At 47.3% G+C, this 23,727-nt stretch overlaps 1 protein-coding gene across 1 annotated transcript; it reads right to left on the bottom strand.

Annotated features, from left to right (window-relative positions):
• Positions 1-520: 520 nt before the first annotated feature.
• On the bottom strand, positions 521-16,519 carry LOC309385204 (uncharacterized protein). Its single transcript, XM_081939412.1, has 4 exons — positions 16,400-16,519; positions 7,853-9,016; positions 3,285-3,543; positions 521-1,842 (listed from the first exon to the last, which is right to left on the bottom strand). Exons 2-4 carry the CDS (start codon positions 8,627-8,629, stop codon positions 1,160-1,162), a joined length of 1,719 nt encoding a protein of 572 aa, XP_081795538.1. The 5' UTR covers positions 8,630-9,016; positions 16,400-16,519; the 3' UTR covers positions 521-1,159.
• Positions 16,520-23,727: the final 7,208 nt, after the last annotated feature.

Below are 23,727 nucleotides of genomic sequence, written 5' to 3'. Positions count from 1 at the left end.
CTTTTGAGGTTGGGAGGGGACCTTTCTAAGTTCCAGGTGTGAAAACAATTTGGCACACCTCATATCCTCAGCCTCACCCCGTCCCTCCCATCTGCAAAATGGGTATAAAAGGAATCTTACTCGAAGCAGCAGCTCAGTAAACACTACATTCCCCCCCCTCCACACACACACACACACACACACACATACATACCCTCTATCACTATTTTAACTTTTCAAGCCTGTGTTTTGATTCTTGAAACCAACTTAGTTCTTCACTATTCTTAGACAGTATATGTGTGTGTGTCAGGGGTGGCATACGCTCACCGTCACTGACTGATTTGCACACTTGAGTGTGCGGGTTCACTTTTGGCGGAAAAAAATGGCCTAAATGGGATGCCATAGAGCAGGGGTGTCCAAACTTGGGAACTTTAAGACTTGTGGACTTCAACTCCCAGAATTCCCCAGCCAGCCATGCTGACACCCCTGCCATAGAGCCTTGCAGCAGCTGGCTGGGGAATTCTGGGAGTTGAAGTCCACAAGTCTTAAAGTTCTCAAGTTTGGACACCCCTGCCATAGAGCCTTGCAGGTGGGCGGAACCACCTGCAATTTCGGCTACCGGTTCAGAACAGGTCCGAACTAGTAGAATACCACCTCTGGTGTGTGTGTGTGTGTGTGTGTGTGTGTGTGTGTGTATACATATATACAATAAATACAATAAATAAATTGTAACTTGAGAAACGGGAAGACGAATAGCGCCCCTTATGGTCATTTGAAGAGCTTACAATTTCCACCTCCATCTTTTAATTACCAGACAGGTAAAATGACCTTTAGAGTTTCTGTTTTTAAGTGACTACGTAAGCGTGGGTTATTCCTATTTTGCAGATGGGGAGACGCAACGTTCCCCAAACTTGCACTCCGAATCCACCTCCGACAGATCAACTTCTGCCGCTTTCTCTCTTTTATAATCTACAGCAACGCGGACTCGGAAGCCCGCAGCAATCCTTCCTAGGGGCCTGAAGCTTTGCCTTGTGCTTCCTTATGTATAGATAAGATGCGCTGTCCTCCTAACACACTAGGGGAGCAGGGAGACCTAGTGGGATTTGCCAGGGTGGCCCATTGGAAATGAAATTGGCCTAAACAAAACTATGCAAGGTGTTTTTTTTTAAGTTATGGGTCCTCAGTCCCACGTCTTCCTTTTGGTGCCCCTGCTGGGCCTGGCCTCAAGACCCCGGGAAGTGGCATCAGAGGTGGAAGGCTTTGGGGAGTCAGGCACAACAGCCTCGCTTGGTCCATCGGTGGGAGATGGCTCCAGGACGGGGTCACTGCTGCCACCAGGCAGGGCCACTGGAGGCACCGGGCAGGGAATGACTGGACCGGTTACCGGCTCGGAAGGCATGCCAGGGACGTGGCCGGACGGCACTGGCGCTCCAGGCTCTGGAGGGCCCCAGGGCGTGTGGCCGGACGCTGAGTAAGAGCTGTAGTTGGCGTGGGTGCTCTGGGCAGGTGACTTCTGGCCCGTAAAGACCTCCGCGATGGCAGCCATGGCAGAGGTCTGCCTTCCCAGGAACTCCCCCAGGTCACTGTGGGAGCGTTTGATGGCGTCGACCATCAGCTGCGCCGTGGCTCGATCCTGCCGCCGTTCCTGCTTGCGGTGCTGCCTTTCCTCCTGCCTGGCCCTGTCAAAGGCCTTCAGGTCGTGACAGTGCAGGCCTCGCATGGCGTCCAACAACAGGGAGGGGGCCCGGGAAGCCGACTCCACCAGTTGCATGCTGGTCTCCAAGCGCTGTTTCCGGTTCCTCATCCTCCGGTTCCTCATTCGCTCGGCGTTAGTGAGGGGCCTCCGGAACTCCTGGATGGGGCCTGAGGTTGAAGGGTTGGGTTTGGGGTGGGGGAGGGAGGGAGGGAGGGGATGGATGGATGGAAGATGCAGAAGGGGAGTGGGGAGGGAAACAATTAGATTTTTGCTGGAGACCTGAGATTTACAGCCGTGGAAATTGTTCCTCTCTTAAAAGTAAAGGTAAAGGTTCCCTTTGGACATACACTATATTGCCAAAAGTATTCGCTCACCCATCCAAATAATCAGAATCAAGCATTCCAATCACTTCCATGGCCACAGGTGTGTAAAATCAAGTACCTAGACTGTTTGTACAAACATTGGTGAAAGAATGGGTCGCTCTCAGGAGCTCAGTGAATTCCTGCGTGGGACTGTGATAGGAGGCCACCTGTGCAACAAATCCAGTCGTGAAATTTCCTCGCTGCTAAATATTCCAGAGTCGACTGTCAGCTGTATTATAAGAACGTGGAAGTGTTTGGGAACGACAGCAACTGAGCCACGAAGTGGTAGGCCACGTAAACTCATCCAACATCAAGTGTGTGACTCACAAATGCGCTTCTGGAAGAATGGTTAAAAACTCCCATCAACACACTCCTAAACCTTGTGGACAGCCTTCCCAGAAGAGTTGAAGCTGCTATAGCTGCCAAGGGTGGACCGATGTCCTATTGAACCCTATGGATTAGGAATGGGATGTCACTTACAGTAAGCTCATATGCGAGTAAAGGCAGGTGAGCAAATACTTTTGGCAATATAGGGTATGTGCTAGTCGTTCCCGACTCTAGGGGGCGGTGCTCATCTCCGTTTCAAAGCCGAAGAGCCAGCACTGTCCAAAGACGTCTCCGTGGTCATGTGGCCGGCATGACTAAATGCCGGAGGAGCAGGGAACGCTGTTACCTTCCCCACCAAAGGCGGTCCCTATTTTTCTACTTGCATTTTTACATGCTTTCGAATTGCTAGGTTGCCAGAAGCTGGGACAAGTCACGGGAGCTCACTCCGCTACATGGCGCTAGGGATTCGAACCGCCAAGCTGCCCACCTTTCTGATCAACAAGCTCAGCATCTTAGTCACTGAGCCATCGCGTCCCACACCCTAAAAAAGCATTTTAAAAATTGCAATGTTGGCTTGTGCAGTTCAAAATCATTTTTTTTTTCAGTGCTGTTATAATTTTAACAGTCATCAAACGGAACTCTTGTTAAGTCGAAGACTACCTGCAGTGGTTTCTTTCCCTTTGCAGCCAAGTTAGAAAACCACTTCTTAAAAAGCTAATTTTTAAAGACTGATTGAGAACTAGATCCACTCAAAGACCCCAAAAGATTAATTTTCCTGTTTTAGACATTCCTGCTGTTCTTTGGAAAGATGGAGCTCCAACCCCATGACTCTCAGCCGGCACACATCAGCTGAGGGAAGTTATGGAAGGTGGAGTCCCACCAGTAGAGGGAGCTCTGGCTCCCCTGGAAGATCAGCTTACCGTAAGGGCGGAGGGTGGCGCCATCGTCTGCCGCGGACTTCCTGCCGAGCATCCTCTGCCGAGCATCCGTTGGCATTCGCTCCGCCACAATGGGATGGGGGGCCGGTTGTCCGATGGCAGGGTACTGGGACTGTGGTGCCAAGGGCGGGTACTGCATGGGCAGTGCCACTGTGGGGTAATGGACCTGAGACATGACAGAATACTGGACAGGTGGTGGCCTGGTAGGGTTCAACATCAAGTCCTCGAAGGACCACATCACCTGAAAATGACAACAGGGAGGTTAATTCCGGCTTGTTTCTATCTTGGGGAAATCTGCCCTGAGGGACCTGGATTTTGTATCAATCAATCAGAATAGAGCTAGAAGGAATCTTGGAGGTCTTCTAGTCCAGCCCCTGCTCAAGCAGGAGACCCTATACCAGCGATGGCGAACCTTTTTTGGTGCGCGTGCCATAAGTGGGGGAAGCGCAGGGGGGTTGTTTGCAGGCGTGCCGCACCCATAATGCAATGTGCGACCCCTCCAGTGTGCATGCGCACACTACAGGCGTGACCCCCCGCCATTTTTGCATTCTTTTTTCGCCCTCCCCAGGCTCCAGAGGCTTTATAGGAGCCTGGGGAGGGCGAAAAGAGCCTCCCCCGACCCTCCGGAAGCCCTCCGGAGGCTTCAGGGACCTTCAAGAGGATTCCCTGAAGCCTCTGAAGCAGTCAAAACGACCCTCCGAGCTCGGAGGGTCGTTTTAAGTGCTCCGAAGGCCTCAGGGACCTTCAGGAGGTTTCCCTGGAGCCTTCGGAGCACTCAAAACGACCCTCTGAGCGAACAGGAAGTCCGTTCCCGAACTTTCGTTTTGCCTGTAGGGCCGTTTTTTTGTGCTCCGGAGGCTTCAGGGAAGCTCATGAAGCCTTTGGAAGGCCTCCAGGGGGGCGGAGAGGCTCTTTTCGCCCTCCTCAGGCTCCTATAAAGCCTCTGGAGCCTGGGGAGGGCGAAAAATGGCTTTAAAAAAGGGTGAACTCAGCTGGCCAGCGCGCGCATGCACGCTGGCCAGCTGACAGGGCAGTGCCTTGCGTGCCCTGACAAATGGCTCCGCATGCCACCTGTGGCACACGTGCCATAGGTTCGCCATCACTGCCCTATACCAAGTCAGACAAGTGTCTACCCAGTCTCTTCTTAAAACACCTCCAGTGATGAAGCACCCACAAACTTCTGAAGGCAAAGCTGTTCTACTGGTTGATTGTCCTCACTGGTAGGCAGTTTCTCCTTGGTTCTAGAATGCTTCTCATCATGATTAGTTCCCCCCCCCCCGTTGCTTCTTGTCTTGCTTTCTGATGCTTTGGTAAACAGAATCAGAATAGAGCCGGGAGGGACCTTGGAGGTCTTCTAGTCCAACCCCCTTGCTCAGACTAGGAGACCCTATAATATACCATTTAAGACAAGCAGCCGTCCAGTCTCTTAAAACCTCCAGTGATGAAGCCCCCCACAACTTCTGGATGCAAGATGTTCCACTAGCTTATTTTCTTCACTGTCAGGACGTTTCTCCTTCATTCCAGGTTGCTTGTCTCCTCCACTAAGTTTCCATCCGTTGCTTCTTGTTCTGCTTTCAGATGCTTTGTGGAATAGGTTGATCCCCCTCCTCTCTTTGTTGTGGCAGCCCCTCAACTACTGAAACACTGTTATCATGTCACCCCCTAATTCTTCTTTTCTCTGGACTAGTCAAATCCAAACCCTGCCACCGTTCTCCCTCTGTTTTAGTCTCCGGGCCTTTTAATCGCTGCTACGCTCCTAGATGCTTGTTAATGACGAAATAAAATAGACACCCACTCTCTTCAATCGTCTTCACTTCCACAAGTTCGCTTGATCCTGCTTTGAAGGTGCAGGCAAGTCCTCGAACTTGCAACCGTAATGGTGCCTGCCATTTACGGCTGCTTGTTGTGGTGGTCGTTTTAAGTGGTCATTAACTGAACACCACGATCGTTATGCAAACCCATTGATCGCTAGGGGGGCATTTTGGCTGAAAAACAGAAGCAAACGCCATCACAAATTGTGGACGCTGCAAATAGCCCATAAGGGAAGGCTGGTTGCCAAGGACCCAAAAGGCAGTCATGGGGGAGGGGAGGAGGGGGCATGGCCATCGGAACTTTTACAATCAGGCTGTACCTTTTGTGGTACCTGTCGTACCTTTCAATGGTTGCCGAGCCACTGGTCATAAGTCAAGGACAATTCGCTAATGGTTAATAACTACACTATATTGCCAAAAGTATTCGCTCACCCATCCAAATAATCAGAATCAGGTGTTCCAATCACTTCCATGGCCACAGGTGTGTAAAATCAAGTACCTAGACTGTTTTTACAATCATTGGTGAAAGAATGGGTGGCTCTCAGGAGCTCAGTGAATTCCAGCGTGGGATTGTAATAGGATGCCACCTGTGCAACAAATCCAGTCGTGACATTTCCTCACTCCACAGTCAACTGTCAGCTGTATTATAAGAACGTGGAAGTGTTTGGGAACGACAGCAACTCAGCCACGAAGTTGTAGGCCACGTAAACCCGTCCAACATCAGTGTGTGACCTCACAAATGCGCTTCTGGAAGAACGGTCAAAAATTCCCATAAGCACACTCCTGAACCTTATGGACAGCCTTCCCAGAAGAGTTGAAGCTGCTATAGCTGCCAAGGGTGGACCGACGTCATATTGAATCCTATGGATTAGGAATGGGATGTCACTTACAGTAAGTTCATGTGCGAGTAAAGGCAGGTGAGCGAATACTTTTGGCCATATAGTGTATATCTGTTTTACTCCTGGCCTCCTCTGTTCACAGTTTCATTGCTTGTTGTGGTTTCCATATTTTACATCAGGGGTCCCTAGCTGTCCGGTTTGCGGATTGGCACCGGGCCACGGCATGCTAGAAACCGGGCCCCACAAGCAAGCAAAACCCCATCCACGGGATTTAGGCAGCATATTAAAACAGGGCCTCTCTCCACGGAAGCGGTCCCTGGTGCCCAAAAGATTGGGGGGGGGGGGTGTTGTCTCTGTTCGTAAGCTAGAAAAAAAGTGGGAAAGATACCATACTCAACGAGTAGTCCTTAATGGGTCAAAGTCTGCATGAAGAGAAGTAAGCAATGGGGTACCACAAGGTTCTGTCTTAGGCCCAGTACTCTTCAATATCTCCATAAACGACTTAGATGAGGGAATAGAAGGGGAATTTACCAAATTTGCAGATGATACTAAGCTGGCAGGAATAGCTAACACCCTAGAAGATAGGCTCAAGATCCAGATGGATCTTGACAGACTTGGAACACTGGGCCCTATCTAACAAAATGAAATTCAACGTAGAGAATAGTAAAGTACTTCACTTAGGTAAGGAAAACCAAAAGTACACATATAAACTGGGTGAAATCAGGCACAAGAGCAGTAACTGTGAGAAGGATCTTGGAGTCTTAGTGGACAACCCAATTAAATATGAGCCAGCAGTGTGCAGCGGCAGCCAAAAAAGCCAATGCAATCCTAAATTGCATTGACAGAGGGATGCATTCAAGATCAAGTGAGGTACTAATGCCTGTTGCAATCTTCAATTAGCCTGGTGCCTTGTGGAGACATACTTCGGTCTCAATATACAAAAGATACACATACAGACTTCAAAGAAACACATTTCTCTCTGGCTGTCCTTGGGCAGAGAGGGAGTCTATTGCAGTTAATATTTTGACATTCCTTTCCTGCCCGTAATGAAGGGGAGGTTTTAGAATAGGCTTTTATCTTTAGGTGCGATATTTCTGGCTTGTAACTACTTTTTATAATCACGTGTAAAGTGTTGCTATGTATGAAATCATAATCTTCCTTTTGCTATTCCTTTGTTTGCATTCTGTAACCACCCACTTTTGGAACCAATAAAAGAGACGTGTAGGTTTAGACTTACGCGCTCTCATCCCGAGAAAACTTGTCTCATTATGTGGCCTGTTCCATGGGAGGCCCTCCGGTGATTCTTACAAATGCCACTCTATAAAGCCTTAGTAAGACCACACCTAGAGTACTGCATCCAGTGTTGCTCACTACACTATAAAAAAGATGTGGAGACTCTAGAAAAAGTGCAGAGAAGAGCAACCAGGATGATTAGTGGGACTAGATGACTAAAACATATGAAGAACGGTTGCAGGAACTGGTCACGTATGATCTAGTGAAGAGAAGGACCAGGGGAGACATGATAGCAGTCTTCCAATATTTGAGTGGCTGCCACAGAGAGGAGGGGGGTCAAGCTATTTTCAAAAGCACCTGAAGGCCACACAAGGAATAATGGATGGAAACTGATCAAGGAGAGATTCAACCTGGAAATAAGGAGAAATTTTCTGACCAACCAATGGAACAGTTTTGTCTTCAGAAGTTGTGGGAGCTTCATCACTGGAAGCTTTCAAGAAGAGATTGGACTGCCATGTGTCAAAAATGGTCCAGGGCCTCCTGCTTGAGCGGGTGGGGGTTGGACTAGTTGACCTATAAGGTCCCTTCCAACTCTGTTAATCTGTTAATCTACCCAAGGAACAATGATGGTTTATGAGCAGGTAGACAATAGGCCCATGTTGGTTACCTGTGGCTCTTTCCTTTGGGTCTCTCTGTGCTGCACCAAGAACTCTTCCGAAAAGGCCACCGCTTGGCTGCAGGTCTCCGGGCCCCGTTCCCGGACCCAACTCTGCATCTCCTGGGGGAGGATGGTCAGGAATTGCTCCAGGATCAGCAACTCCAGGATCTGTTCCTTGCTGCGTCTCTCGGGCTGGAGCCACTCGTGGCAAAGCTCCTGCAGCTGCCGGCACGCTTCGCGGGGGCCCTTGGCCACTTGGTAGCGATGCCGCCGGAAACGCTGGCGCCGGATCTCCCCACCGGCCGTCCTTTCGTTCGGAGGCTCTTCCTTGAGGTCCCCGTAGCTTCTCTGCTCTCGGTGCTCCTGGCTGCTATAGACCGCTTCAATCCTCCTGCTCAGGCTGGCCAAAGTCTCGACTCCCCATCCTCCCGAGGGGCAGTGGCTCGGGTTGGGCAGAGCCTCGTATGGGGCCTGGAAAGAGCTATTGTCCCATGTCAGGGGTTTGGGTAGAGCTGGGTTTCTCCACCCCGATGGAGAAAACTCCCGCCTGGGGGGAGGCCAGTGATGGGGCGGGAATAGTTCATCCGGCTCCTGTTTGACATGGCGCGAAGCCTCTCCGGATAAGAACTCCCGGGTGGAGCCGATCTGAAGGAAGCGCGAGACTCCGCTCCGCCCCATCTCTTCCGCGGCCGTGTCCTCCCTCTTCATGGCCGGCTGTGGGCTCGGCCTGGCAGCCCCCTGCAGCTGGAGGTGAAGGGCAGTGGTTTCTCCTCTCCCCGATGCCATTTTGTCCCCCGCAAGGGAGGCCCGCGTCTCACCTCGGGATGAGCGAGGTGAGGCCCTGGGGCCCTGGCAGGGAGGATGGCTGGCCCTGCCCGGCGGCCAGCGGGGAGTGCAGTGAGAACTGCAGGGCACGGAGAAGATTTTGCCTATGGGTTCCTTCTGGAAGGGAGAGGAGGGAGAGCAGCTCAGGCTCACCCACCCCCTCCGCCCTCTCAAAGCGGGAAAAGCAATCGGACCCCGAACTCAAGGGCTGCCTTTCGGCCTTGCCCCTTGCCTTATGACAGAAGCAGCCAGGGCATCGATGGCTGGGTCAAAACAGAAAGCATCGTTCCCAGGCAGGAGCTCATGATCATCATGAGAAGTAGCGGAGATTTCTGGCTCCCTAAAAACCTAAGAGACATAAAATGTTGGAGAAAAGGCTGTTATTACTAATTCAGGATGTAATTCAGCTGCTTCCATCCCACCATTCTGGAAAGAGATAGATATGAGGGTTGTTTAGCCATCTGGACTTTTATATATATATATATATACATCGGCCTAATATGCAATATACAGCCCTGGTTCGAATCCCAGTAAGGGTATGGCTAGCTGATGAGAGCTAAATAGCTTGAAATGGATCCATACTAGTCTCCCTTTATTTATTTATCAGCACAAATACAACACAAATATAAAAAGGCAACATTAAAAATAAAAATATGGGTTTCTATCTGTGATGAGCCGAACGACAGAAAGAGGGAGTAGTGAGCTCCCTCCCATATTTGGGCATACCAAGGGTTGTAACACAAATACATACCTATTTCCCTGGCTTAGCTGATAAAGGAAGAGAGCCTATGGCTTAGTGGCAATTACATCGGCCTAATATGCAATACAGCCCTGGTTCGAATCCCAGTAAGGGTATGGCTAGCTGATGAGAGCTAAATAGCTTGAAATGGATCCATACTAGTCTCCCTTTATTTATTTATCAGCACAAATACAACACACACACACACACATATATATATATGGGCATACCAGGGGTTGTAACATACATACATACATACATACATACATACATACATACATACATACATACATATTAAAAAAAAAACAAAGCAGAACAACACATACAAAACAGAACACACACATACACAAAAAGAAAAGAAAAAAACTTTCCACAATTTCGTCAACCATGTCGTTTGGTTACAAGCTTTTGTGCATCAGTTTTTAAAGTTGAGAATAAAATCACTGGTTATCCATTAAACATATAAATACTTTACTGTCATTGAGCACTGTGTGTTCAAATTACCATTAATATTCTTTCATTTCTAACAACCCTTATTTTCTTGAATCCATAATTTTCTATTAAGTAACAATAAATCTTTATAGAATTATAATATCACCTCTCTCTAAAAAAGAAAAAGAGAAATGAAGGAAAAAAAAAGATTCCCATTAATTCATATTGTACATCGTTACTTTCAATTGGCCATAATGTCACCAGTCATCCACAACTCCAGAAATAATTTTCCATTGCTAATCCAAGTAGAAGTTAAGTATTTCAATTCATATATGTATCAGTTATTCATTACATCATCACTAGTCCATTTAATATACAACGATCTTTCCAATATAAAATGATCATTACATAGAATTATACCTAATATTCAAATCATCTCACACTTATACATTATGTTCATTGTTGTCCTTTATGTATCATATGAATAAGTACTCTATTTCAGCCATCTGGACTCTTGAGGGGTGAAATGTTTAGCAGGAACCAGTTAAAGCAGATGCAACTTTTGGCATGTCTGTGTGGTTGCCCCATGCAACCGCTTCCTAATCTTAGGGAAGGTATAACAGAATAACAGAGTTGGAAGGGAGTTGGGAGGCCTTCTAGTCCAACCCAACCCCCTGCTCTAGCAGGAGACCCTATACTGTTCCAGACAAACGACTGTCAGGTCTTTAAAACATTTAAAAATATTGATTTAAACTTACGTTTGGTTTAAAATAGTATTCTTCAACCCCGTGTTGGCTACAGAATTAACAGAGGGATAGAATCAAGATCACGTGAAGTGTTAATACCTTGGGGTAAGGCCACACTTGGAATACTGCATCCAGTTTTGGTCACCACGACGGAAATAAGACATTGAGATTGTAGAAAGAGTGCAGAGAAGAGCAACAAAGAGGATTAGGGGGACTGGAGGCCAAAACATATAAAGAACAGTTGCTGGAATTGGGTATGTCTACTTTAACGCAGTGGCTCAGTGGCTAAGACACTGAGCTTGTCGATCAGAAAAGTCGGCAGTTTGGCGGTCCCTAACGGTTCGAAAGCCGGTAAAAATGCAAGTAGAAAAAATAGGGACCACCTTTGGTGGGAAGGTAACAGCGTTCCGTGCGCCTTCGCATTTAGTCATGCCGGCCAGATGACCACGGAGACGTCTTCGGACAGCGCTGGCTCTTCGGTTTTGAAACGGAGATGAGCACAGCCCTCTAGAGTCAGGATCAACTAGCACATATGTGCGAGGGGAACCTTTACCTTTACTTTAATGAAAAGAAGGACTAGGGGAGACATGATAGCAGTGTTCCAGTATCTCAGGGGTTGCCACAAAGAAGAGGGAGTCAAGCTAATCTCCAAAGCACCTGAGGGCAGGATAAGAAGCAATGGGTGGAAACTAATCAAGGAGAGAAGCAACTTAGAACTGAGGAGAAACTTCCTGACAGTTAGAACAATTAATCAGTGGAACAGCTTGCCTCCAGAAGTTGTGAATGCCCCAACACTGGAAGTCTTTAAGAAGAGACCGGATAACCATTTGTCTGAAACGGTAGGATTTCCTGCCTAAGCAGGGGGTTGGACTAGAAGACCCTCAAGGTCCCTTCTAACTCTGTTATTCTATTGTATTCTACTATATTGGCCTGTCTTGATCAGCAAAACCCTACAAATGGTTACCTGAGGTCAGGAAAAATCTTCACTGATTACCCAGGAAATGCATTTCTCTCACCCTGGGGAGTCCTAACTGAAGATCAACTGCAGAAACAACTTGTGGAAAGGAGACAAGAACAGTATGTACCCCAAGATGACATAAAAGAACAGAAGGAAATTGTGAAAGGAAGTAGATAGTATCAGGAAGGGGGGTAGCAGAGGGGGCCAGGTGGTGGTTAACCTCATAAGAAAGAATGATTGGGGTCGGTGCCAAAAGAGAACATATGGAAGAGACCTTGGAGTCTTCTAGTACAAACCTTCTAATTCTAGCAGACCACCATATATCACTACAGGAAAATGGTTGTCTTAAAAGCCTCCAATGATGGAGCACCCACAGGTTCTAAAGGTAAGCTGTTCCACTGATTAATTGTTCTGATTGACAGGAAATATCTCTTTAATTCTAGGTTGGTTCTCTCTCTGATAAGTTTCCATCTATTAGTATTTGTCTTGCCCTCAGGTGCTTTGGAACATAGAGTTTTCCTCAGTGGTGGGTTTCAAATTTTTTTAGAACCTCTTCTGTAGGTGTGGCCTGCTTTGTGGGAGTGGCTTGCTGGCCATGTGACTGGGTGGGAGTGGCTTGCTGGCCATGTGACCAGGTGGGAGTGGCTTGGCAGTCATGTGACTGGGTGGGCGTGGCCAACTTGCAAAATGTGGGGAAACTCACTTAACAACGCTCTTGCTTAGCAACCAAAATGTTGGCTCAGAAACTGGCATTTGAAGCACGCAAGTCTTAAAGCTGTCAAGTTACAAGACCCTTGCACCCCTAACCCTTTAGGGGAAAAAAGCCCAGGGATGTTCAAAGTGGACAGCTTTAAGACTTGTGGACTTCAACTCCCAGAATTCCTCCTCCAGTCATGCTGGCTCAGGAACTCTGGCATTGAAGTGTGCAAGTCTTAAGGCTGTCAAGTTACAAGACCCTTGCACCCCTAACCCTTTAGGGGGAAAAAGCCCAGGGGTGTTCAAACTTGACAGCTTTAAGACTTGTGGACTTCAACTCCCAGAATTCCTCCTCTCGCTCTTCGTCTTGATGATGTGCAGACGGGCGGGGGGAGGGAGCTGGAACCGGTTCTGTAGATTTGTGGAACCTCTTCTATAGAAGAGGTTAGAACTGGCAGGAACCCACCCCTGGTTTTCCTCTTCTTTGTGATAATCTCTCACATGCAGGTAGTCCTTGACTTACAATAGTTCATTTAGTGACTGTTCAAAGTTACAAACCGCACTGAAAAAAAGTGACTTAGGACCATTTTCCACACTTTGTAGCATCCTCGTGATCATGTGATCAAAATTCAGAGGCTCAGCAACTGGTTCATACTTATGACCATTGCAGTGTCCCAAAGTCATGTGCAAACTTTCGATAAGCAAAGTCAACGGGGAAGTCAGATTCTTTTAAAAACTGTTATCATCAATTGCAGGGATTCACTTAATAACCGTGGCAAAAAAGGTTGTAAAATGTGAGGGGGAAAAATCATTTAACTGCCTCACTTAGTAACAGAAATTTGACCTCATTTGTGGCCGTAAATCGAGCCCTACCTGTATTGGAAGACGACCATTGTTATGTTTTAGCCTCCAGTCCCCTAATCATCTTCTCTTTCTAGAGATTCAGCCTCTTTTGGGTCATAGTGACCGAAATTGAATGAAGTATTCCTAATGGGGCTTTACCAAAGCAGTGTAATACAGTACTAACACTTCACATGATCTTGATACTATCTCTCTGTTGATGCAGCCTCCGGCTTTTTTTGGCAACTGCAACACACTGCTGGCTCATATTTTATGTGGCTATCCACTAGGCAATACTAAAAAACAGCGACATCACCCAACAAAAGTGCGTATAGTCAAGACTATGGTTTCCCCAGTTGCAATGTATGGATGTGAAGGTTGGAGCATAAGGAAGTCTGAGCACCAAAGAATGTAGGCCTTTGAACTATGATGTTGGAGAAGATACCTGCGAGTCCCTTGGACTGCAAGGCGATCCAATTGGTCAGTCCTAAAGGAGATCAACCCTGACTGCTCTTTAGAAGGCCAGATCCTGAAGAGGAAACTCAAATATTTTGGCCACCTAATGAGAAGGAGGGATTCACTGGAGAAGAGCCTGACGGTGGGAACGATTGAGGGCAAAAGAAGAAAGGGACGACAGAGAATGAGGTGGCTGGATGGAGTCACCGAAGCAGTAAGTGTGAGCTTAAATGGTCTCCAGAGGGTGGTAGAGGACAGGAAGGCCTGGAGGAATGTCGTCCATGGGGTCACGATGGGTCGGACATGACTTCGCAACTAACCACAACAACGACTCCTAGATCCCTCTCAGTTACTGCTGTTGAGCCAGGTACTTCCTATTCTATATCAGTGCATTTGGTTTTTCTTGCCTACGTATAAAACCTTCCTTTTCTCAACACCAAATTGCATTTTGTTGGATAGACACCCGTGTTCAAGTCTATCAAGATTTATTTATTTTTTAGAGCTTGAGCCTATCTAAATTGTGTTGGCTCTTTCCTCCCCAGCTTGATATCATCTGCAAATTTGATAAATAACCCTTCTATTGCTTCATCTAAACCGTTTATGAAGCTGTTGAAGAGTCCTGGGACTAAGACAGAACCATGGGGTACCCCACTGCCTACTCACAGAAATGGAAAAAAGAGCAACAGTCAGAACTCCTGCAGTATTTCTGCAAAGTGGAAGAATCAACTGTAAGGAAATAGTGATTTCTCCTTATTCGACTGCTAAGTGGCTTTAGGCAATAGCATCATTGCATAATCTTGATGTTGGTCTATGCAGGCAAAGGTAACGTTATCTTGCCTTTACTTTGTACCTGGCATATTTCCTTTGTACCTCACATATTATTTCCTCTCTTCTTGTCACCCAACCACTTCTGCTTTTATTACATTGCTCGTATAACAGCGTGCTAAAACTGGCTAGCCAACAGACAGACGAAGGTACAGCAGGCCAGGCTGCAATGTCTTTTATTGGTATATTCTGCATTTTATCTATTTTATTATAAGGCACCTCGAGTTTCATATGTGAGATGAGCATCCCTATAAAAACAAATGTATTTATTTATTCATGCATTCCATTTGCATGTCTCCAACCTCTGCAAGGGACTCTGGGCAGCGAACAATCTGCAACTCGATTCCCATCATAAAGTCCAAAAAATAAAAATAAAAATACACAACAGCTGGAGGATCATTATCATCATCTTCATCATTTCTTCTAATAAAGGATCTATTCTAATTCTATTCTATTGTTAGAATAGAATTCTAACAATTCTGAGGACTACAGATAGTCCTCGACTTACAATAGTTCACTTAGTTATAAATGGCACTGAAAAAAGTGACATGACCATTTTTCACACTTATGATCCCTGCAGCAGGCCCTTGGTCATGTGATTGACATACGGATGCTTGACAACTGATTCGCATGTACGACTGTTGCAGGGTCCTGAGGTCATGTGATCCCCTTTTGCAACCACCCGTCAAGCAAAGTCAGTGGGGAAGCCAGTTTCACTTAATAATGGTGTTCCTGATTTAACAACTGCAGTGGTTCATTTAACAAACATGGCAAGAAAAGTCATGAAACAGGGCAAAATTGCCCTTAAATCTCTCACTTAGCAACATAAATTCTGAGTGGCCCTAAGTTGAAGACTACCTGTATTCTATTGCTATGATCTTCTATTGCTATTCTATTGCTATCACTACTCTATTTCTATACTATTCTATTGTTTTTAAATCTATTGCTGTGCTATTTCTAGTCTATTCCTGTTGTTGTTGTTGTTGTTAATTGCGAAGTCGTGTCTGACACATTGCGACTCCATGGGTGACGTTCCTCCAGGCCTGTCCTCTACCATCCTCTGGAGTCCATTTAAGCTCACGCCTTCTGCTTCGGTGACTCCATCCAGCCACCTCATTCTCTGTTGTCCCCTTCTTCTTTTTACCCCTCAATCTTTCCCAGTCTATTCCTATTCTATTAGCAAGAGCACATACTTATATACTGCTTCATAGTGCTTTTACAGCCCTCTCTAAGCAGTTTACAGAATCAGCATATTGACCCCCAACAATCTGAATCCTCATTTTACCCACCTCGGAAGGATGGGAGGCTGAGTCAACCTTAAGCCTGGTGGGAGTCAAACTGCAGAGCTGCAGCTGAAGTAGCCTGCAGTATAGTGCACTCTAATCGCTGTGCCACCTTGGCTATTGCTATTGCTATTCTATTCCTATTCTATTGCTATTGTTATTCCTATTCCATTCGTATTTATATTGCCATTCTATTCCCTATCCCTGTTCTATTCTATTCTTCAGTGACGTTCTGTCCTAATGTAGCTGTTACAATAACAGCAGTCCTGAATTCCACGAGATTGGTTTCTTAACCTGGTCTACTGCTTTAACAGTAGCACAAACTGGGGGCGGGGTGGGGGGGAGGGGGTTGTCACTCCCAGCAAGGCATTTGGAGAAGGGGCGCTGAGCCTGTCTATCAGAAAGATCGGTAGTTCGGCGGTTCGAATCCCTAGTATACCTCTCCTGCGTGAGCAGGGGGCTGGACTGGATTACCTCCAAGGCCTCTTCCAACTCTGTTACTGTTACACTAGGGGTGGGGCGAGCTTCACTCCTTTCAATACGCCCACCTTAACCGACGCCCTGTCAGGATTGGGGAGGGAGGGGAGAGCTGGACTACAAATCCCATCACCTCCAGCTGGGAAGGATGGGCTCTGCATCCTATAGAATTGGAATGCACTGAATTGTTGGGAAACCTCCCCCCCCGCAACCCCTTCGCTGCAGTGCAGGCCCGTCCCACCCAGTCTCCTCCCGTTTCGCCGCCTCGCCGAAACTCACCGTCTGCCGAGCGGAAGACCCGCAAACGGGTCGCCCCTCCCCCCCTCCTCCGCCGCCCAGCGTTCGACTTCAGACAATCCGACAGGCTTTGGCGGCTGCCACTTCCTCCCAGTCGAGAGGAACGGACAGGAAAGGGAAATGAGCCCCCGGCGACGCCGCTCGCGCTTCCGGGCTACTCTAGGCGACGCCACTTTGTGGTTTTAACTCTTTCAAAAGGCACCTTGCAACCGAATAAGACAGTTGGAAGTTCTGATTCTTGGGGAATGAAAGAGGGGAATTGCTTTTATTGCTCCCCCGACACACACTTAATTTCCTTTTACATTCCCGGATATAGAGTCCTAAACCGGTTTTTTTTTAGGCTTAATAACCCTGCCTGCTTTAATTTTATGAGTGAAATGTTGTATTAGGTTGCTTTTCTGACCTCTCAGGTTGAGAGACCATTTGCTTTGCACTAAGAACTCGGCCCATGCTCAGGAACACACTCACTAGGGAAAGGGATCTAAGGATGTCTCCTCATCGGGTCTGTAGGAGATATGCTCAGGCACACTCATCAATTGAAGGACAATTGTGCTTGTTCAATGAGTCTTGCTTTGCTTCGAGGAATCAAAATGACAAGTGGCAATTTAGGCTATTGAATTTGGCAGTCCAAATGAAAGCATCAGAGGTTTATTTATCTATCCATTTGTTTACCCATCCATCCATTCATTTATTCACATTTATTATAGCTGCCAATTCGAAAAGACTCTTGAACACGTCCAGGAAAAGAGGCGAAGAGGCCATCATCAGTTTAGGTCTACATGCTGTGAAAATCAGGAAAGGTTTTTTGTTGTTTTTTTGGCATTTCTTGACATTCATGGGAATCTCCCATGGGAATTCACTTGTTTGTGAGATGGGCATCTATATAAATTTGAAAATAAATATATGAAAACAAGTGCAATTAACCCAAATGTCAGCACTATGGTGGCCATAGGATCCTGGATGGCATTAAGAAGTAGTATTTTAATAAAATAATATAACAGCCAAGATTTTAAGGTTATGATCACAAATACATTAAAGAGATTTCATAATTGGCTGCCCAAAAAGCTATTTCAAATACTCTATACAGGTAGTCCTTGACTTATGACCATAACTCAGCCTATAAATTATGAGGATAAGTGAGAGATTTGTTAAGTGAATTTTGCTCCATTTTACAACCTTTCTTGACATGGTTATTAAGTGAATCAATGCAGTTGTTAAAATGACTCACACAGGCGTTAGGTGAATCTGGTTTCCCAATGGCTTTGCTCATCAGAAGTTTGCAAGAGGGGATCACATGACCCCAGGATTCTGCAAAACACCATAAATATGAGTTAGTTACCAAGCATCTGAATTTTGATCCGGTGGCCCATAGGGATGCTGCAAATATGCAATTGTGAAAAGTGTTCATAAGTCCCTCTTTTCAGTGCCATTGTAACTTTGAACAGTAATTAAATAAACTGTCATAAGTCGAGGACTACCCGTAGTCACACTTGCCAGCACACTTCAAACTCAAACACAATATTTGTCCTCGCCTTCGCATCAGAAGGGAGAGGTTTTCTGTACATGGTTTTTAAACCATTGACAGAATTAGTCCACCAACCCATTAGCAATTTTCAGAAGACAGAAGCCATCTTACATTGACCAGTATCTATAATAAGCCACAAGGTTAATACAATATAATACAATACAATAGAAGAGTTGGAAGGGACCTAGGAGGTCTTCTAGTCCAACCCCCTGCCTAGGCAGGAAACCCTATACCGTTTCAGACAAATAGCTATCCAACATCTTCTTAAAGACTTCCAGTGTTGGGGCATTCACAACTTCTGGAGGCATTTTCTGTTCCACTGATTAATTGTTCTAACTGTCAGGAAATTTCTCCTCAGTTCTAAGTTGCTTTTCTCCTTGATTAGTTTCTACCCATTGCTTCTTCTTCTACCCTCAGGTGCCTTGGAAAATAGTTTGACTCCCTCTTCTTTGTGGCAACCCCTGAGATATTGGAAGACTGCTATCATGTCTCCCCTAGTCCTTCTTTCTCTTAAGCTAAACATACCCAGTTCCTGCAACCGTTCTTCATATGTTTTAGTCTCCAGCCCCCTAATCATCTTTGTTGCTCTTCTCTGCACTCTTTCTAGAGTCTCCACATCTTTTCTACATCGTGGCGACCAGAACTGAATGCAGTATTCCAAGTGTGGCCTTACCAAGGCATTATAAAGTGGTATTATCACTTCACGTGATCTTGAGGTTGTCTAACCGACATGCGTCTTATGACCCCATTGTGCAAATGACAGAAATAAATGTGTCATTTGCCAAGAATATAATATCAGAGGTGGGTTTCTACTGGTTCACCCCAGTTCGGGTGTACCGATAGTGGCAATTTGGCCTTGGTCTCAGAACCGGCAGCAACCCAGACTGCCCCCCCACAACCAGCTCCCCGGTCGCTGCTGCCGTTACCAGCATGTTTTTTTTAGTAGTTTTTCATGTTCTTCGCACATGCACAAAACAATTTACAGTGAACTGTCCATGAAGCAAACCGGAAGCAACACCGGGAGGAGTGCACCCCTGCAAAATATGTGTCTTTTGCACAATGCAAAAGGATTTACATGTCACTGTTTTTCCTTCACGGACATCCATGCTCATATCTGAAACCAACATATATTTCTGGCACACATCATTTCATCAAAGCAGGACCATTTCTTGCTTTAAAAGTGGCCACATTGTTAATATTTCTATGATGCTGTGGAGAGAGCTGGTTTAGTATAGGTGGCACCTTGCTCAATAGTAGTAACTGTGAGAGGGATCTTGGAGTCCTAGTGGACAACCATTTAAATATGAGCCAGCAGTGTGCAGCAGCTGCCAAAAAAGCCAACACAGTTCTAGGCTGCATCAACAGAGGGATAGAATCAAGATCACGTGAAGTGTTAATACCACTTTATAAGGCCTTGGTAAGGCCACACTTGGAATACTGCATTCAGTTCTGGTCGCCACGATGTAAAAAAGATGTGGAGACTCTAGAAAGAGTACAGAGAAGAGCAACAAAGATGATTAGGGGACTGGAGACTAAAACATATGAAGAACGGTTGCAGGAAGTGGGCATGTTTAGCTTAAGAGAAAGAAGGACTAGGGGAGACATGATAGCAGTGTTCCAATATCTCAGGGGTTGCCACAAAGAAGAGGGAGTCAAACTATTTTCCAAGGCACCTGAGGGTAGAACAAGAAGCAATGGGTGGAAACTAATCAAGGAGAGAAGCAACTTAGAACTGAGGAGAAACTTCCTGACAGTTAGAACAATTAATCAGTGGAACAGAAAATGCCTCCAGAAGTTGTGAATGCCCCAACACTGGAAGTCTTTAAGAAGATGTTGGATAGCCATTTGTCTGAAACGGTATAGGGCCGGGATGGCGAACCTATGACACGCGTGCCACAGGTGGCACGTGGAGCCATTTGTCAGGACACGTGAGGTGTTGCCCTGTCAGCTGGCCAGCACGCATATGCGCGCTGGCCAGCTGAGTTCAGCTTTTTTTAAAGCCATTTTTCACCCTCCCCAGGTTCCAGAGGCTTTATAGGAGCCTGGGGAGGGTGAAAAGAGCCTCCCCCGCTTCCCCCGCCCCTCCGGAGGCTTCAGGAGCTTCCCTGAAGCCTCCGGAGTGCAAAAAACCAGCCCTATGGGCAAACCAGAAGTTTGGGAACGGACTTCCGGTTTGCTCATAGGGTGGGTTTAAGCCCTCTGGAGGCTTTAGGGAAGCCTCCTGAAGGTCCCTGAAGCCTCAAGAGAGCCTTCGGGGTGGGAGGCTGTTTACACCCTCCCCAGGCTCCTATATAGTCTCTGGAGCCTCGGGAAGGCGAAAAAAGAATGCAAAAAATTGGGGGGGGGGGGAGCGCCTCTCACGCGCACATGCGCACTGGGTGATTGCACATTGCATTATGGGTGTGGCATGCCCATGCACGACCTCCCTGAGCTCCCCCCCCCTTATGGCACGCAAGCCAAAAAAGATTCGCCATAGCTGGTATAGGGTTTCCTGCCTAGGCAGGGGGTTGGACTAGAAGACCTCCAAGGTCCCTTCCAACTCTGCTATTGTATAGTCTAGCAGTGAAGGCACCAGGCTAGAAACTAGGAGATTGTGAGTTCTAGTCCCACCTGAGGCGCATAGCCAGCTGCATGACTTTGCAACAGTTGGTGTCTCACAGGCCTGGGGGGGGAGGCAGCAAAATTCAGACACCGGGCAACTGACTCCTATTTATGACGGTTGCAGTGTCCTGAGGTCATGTGATCAGCTTTTGCGACCTTCTGAATATGCAAAGTCAATGGGGAAGCCAGATTCACTTAACAGCCATGTGACTAACTCAACAACTGCAGGGATTCACTGAACAACGATGACAAGAAAGGTCATAAAATGGGGCAAACCTACTTAATAATTGTAACTGACATATGGAAAATACAAAAAAAGTAAGTGTTAGATATTAACATATATCGCAGCAAGTCTCCTCTTTGGTCCGCCGCTACGGCGGGAAACAGGTATCGCTCTGATTTGTCGAGAGGCGTACCCGATCCCTATAAAAGGGGAACCCTCAGACCACAGAGCAAGCTGGATCACTACTACTACTAATAAAGAGCTGTTAAGTCACTACGTGTCCGGAGTCTGTTCTCTCGTTGCCCGAATCTAACATTGGCGACGAAGGTGGGATTGAGAGACAGATAGGACGAAGAAGCTACCTCCAGAATCCCAGGATTCGATCCAGCCCAGGAATTCGGCAGAAATTCCGGCAGCCATCTCAGACCATCGCAGCGCGGCAAATTCAACGCAGAGAAGATGGCAATGCACACTCCTCCCGCTCCGTTCGACCCGATGAACGACCAATGGGAGGCATACATGATTCGTTTCGAATGCTTTCTCGAAGCGAACGAATACACGGGAATAACCGATTCCCGAAAGAACATTTTCCTCAGCTACTGTGGGCGAGAAGTTTTCAACACGGCCAGGGACCTCTCCGAGCCTACTCCGATACAAGCGGTATCATGGGCGGCGCTACAACAGACTCTGCAAACTCATTACGCGCCAAAACCTTCCCGCCACGTTTGCCGCCAGGAATTCAACACGCGGAACCAGAAGGCGGGAGAATCAATCAACCAATATGTTTCAGCCCTATGTAAAGCAGCAACTCACTGTGAGTTCAGGGATCTGGACGAGCATATCCTGGCAAGACTTGTTTGTGGGTTAAGGGACATTTTGCTACAAAAAAGGCTGTTGGCAAACCCAAACTTAACCCTACAAATAGCGCTAAACGAAGCAAGGGCGTCCGAATCAGCGGAAAGATAATCGGAAACCATACAACGCGGGTTCAACGCGAGCCAGCCAGCACCCAGACATGCCAGAGTCCACTACGAGGACACCAATCCAGACTACGAGGATCCCGAGTTCGAGGAAAGTCACCTGATGCGGAGCAGTCACATGAGGCCTGGGGGGAGATCCGGATTCCGTTTGCCACCCTGCGCAAGCTGCGGAGGGAACCACCCCCGGTCTACATGTCGGTTCAGGAACGTTGTTTGTTCGCACTGCGACAAACTTGGGCACATCGCACGAGTGTGCTGGAGCGAAGTCCCTGCCTCCTTACGGCAGCCTCCAATGTACCGCCAACAGAAGTCCAACCCAGGGACTTGGCGAAATCAAAAAGGGCGCCCAGAGAGAAACACACGAGAGTTTACCCAGAGAGACAATTCCCATAGAGCTGAAAGGGCGTATTCCCAGAGAGATTACACACAAAGAGCTGAGAGAGCGTTCTACCAGGACGCTCAACGAGAGTATTGCCAGGATACCGATGCAGAGATAGAGTTGACCCAGAGAGAGGAATTGTGAACCTATCTCACCACAATAAGTCAGGTCCGCACCAAGCGGCCAAAAAAGCTGAAAGTCACAGTCCTCCTGGAGGGCTCTCCTTGCGAGCTGGAAGTTGACACAGGATCGTCCCTGACGATCATTTCATGGGCCTCCATGAAAAAGGCTATCCCTAGCCTCAAAAAGAGCCAATTACGTGCACCAGACATCCTGCTACGAGACTACCAGGGGAACCGAGTCCCCATCGTGGGCCAAGGCACATTCCAAATTCGTTTCAAGGACATCATAGCCCAGCTGCCCGTGACCATCGCCAGTGCGCCGTTACAGAACCTTCTAGGACTAGATTGGTTTGAAGCCTTGGGGTTAGAAGTCACCGGGATCAATGCCGTGGAGAACAGCAGCGCTGAACAGATTTTTAAGGAGTTCGAGGACGTGTTCAGCCCCGGTCTTGGTAAGTATGTGGGTAAACCTATCTCATTCAATTTAGACCCCAAAGTGGCGCCAATCCGACTTAAACCGAGACGAGTGCCATTTGCACTCCGCCCAAAAATAGATAAGGAAATCGACAAGTTAGTAGAGCAAGGAATCCTTGAGCCGGTGAATCACACGTGCTGGGAAACTCCCATTGTGACCCCAGTTAAACCAGACGGGTCAGTCCGCATCTGCGCGGACTATAAATGCACAATTAATGTCGCGCTACAACAAAGTGCATATAACACTTATTGCACTCGTTGGGGCCAGGAAAGATATTTGCTAAACTACACATGGCACAAGCTTACCAGCAATTGCCTGTGGATAGCGCCACAGCGGAGGCCCAAACTATAGTGATGCACAGAGGAGCATTCAAATGCAACCGGCTACAATTCGGTGTAAGTACTGCTCCAGGTCTGTTCCAGAGCGTCATGGAACGGCTTTTGCAAGGGATACCGGGAGTCGTCCCCTATTCCGACGACATCTTGGTGTCCGCTGCAAACGAGGAGCAACTATTAAAAAGAGTCAGAACTGTTTTGGCTAGAATCAGAGAGAAGGGTCTCCGCCTCAAAAAAGAGAAATGCCAAATTAACATGCCTAGTGTAGAATTCCTGGGATATAGAATTGATGGTCAGGGAATACACCCCACTTCAAAGAAAATTAAGGCGATCCAGGACGCCCCCACACCACGAAATCAGACCGAGTTGCAGGCCTTCCTCGGACTACTTAGTTTCTACAGCGTTTTCCTGAAACAGAAGGCGACCGTTGCTGAACCACTACACCGACTACTCCAAAGGAACGCAACATGGAGATGGGGACGATCCGAAGCAGCAGCTTTTGCCGCAGTAAAGCACCTGCTCACCACCGACTCGCTGTTAGTGCAATACAGCCAAACGCTACCACTGGTATTGACCTGTGATGCATCCCCATTCGGCGTCGGCGCAGTCCTCAGCCACAGGATGCCCAACGGGAACGAAGCACCCATCGCTTTTTACTCCAGGACTCTTT

Source organism: Natrix helvetica (genome assembly GCF_964273705.1).
Source record: "Natrix helvetica genome assembly, chromosome: 1".
Taxonomy (NCBI): Eukaryota; Metazoa; Chordata; class Lepidosauria; order Squamata; family Natricidae; genus Natrix; species Natrix helvetica.
This window is presented reverse-complemented; position numbering and strand designations above follow the sequence as displayed.

Excerpts from the sequence above, each read along its gene's own strand:
- LOC309385204 (XM_081939412.1), bottom strand. The coding sequence starts at position 8,629 with ATGGCATCGGGGAGAGGAGAAACCACTGCCCTTCACCTCCAGCTGCAG. Across the intron at positions 3,544-7,852 it reads CCCAAAGGAAAGAGCCACAG|GTGATGTGGTCCTTCGAGGA; the intron begins GTAACCAACATG and ends TGTCATTTTCAG. Across the intron at positions 1,843-3,284 it reads CGCCACCCTCCGCCCTTACG|GCCCCATCCAGGAGTTCCGG; the intron begins GTAAGCTGATCT and ends CTTCAACCTCAG.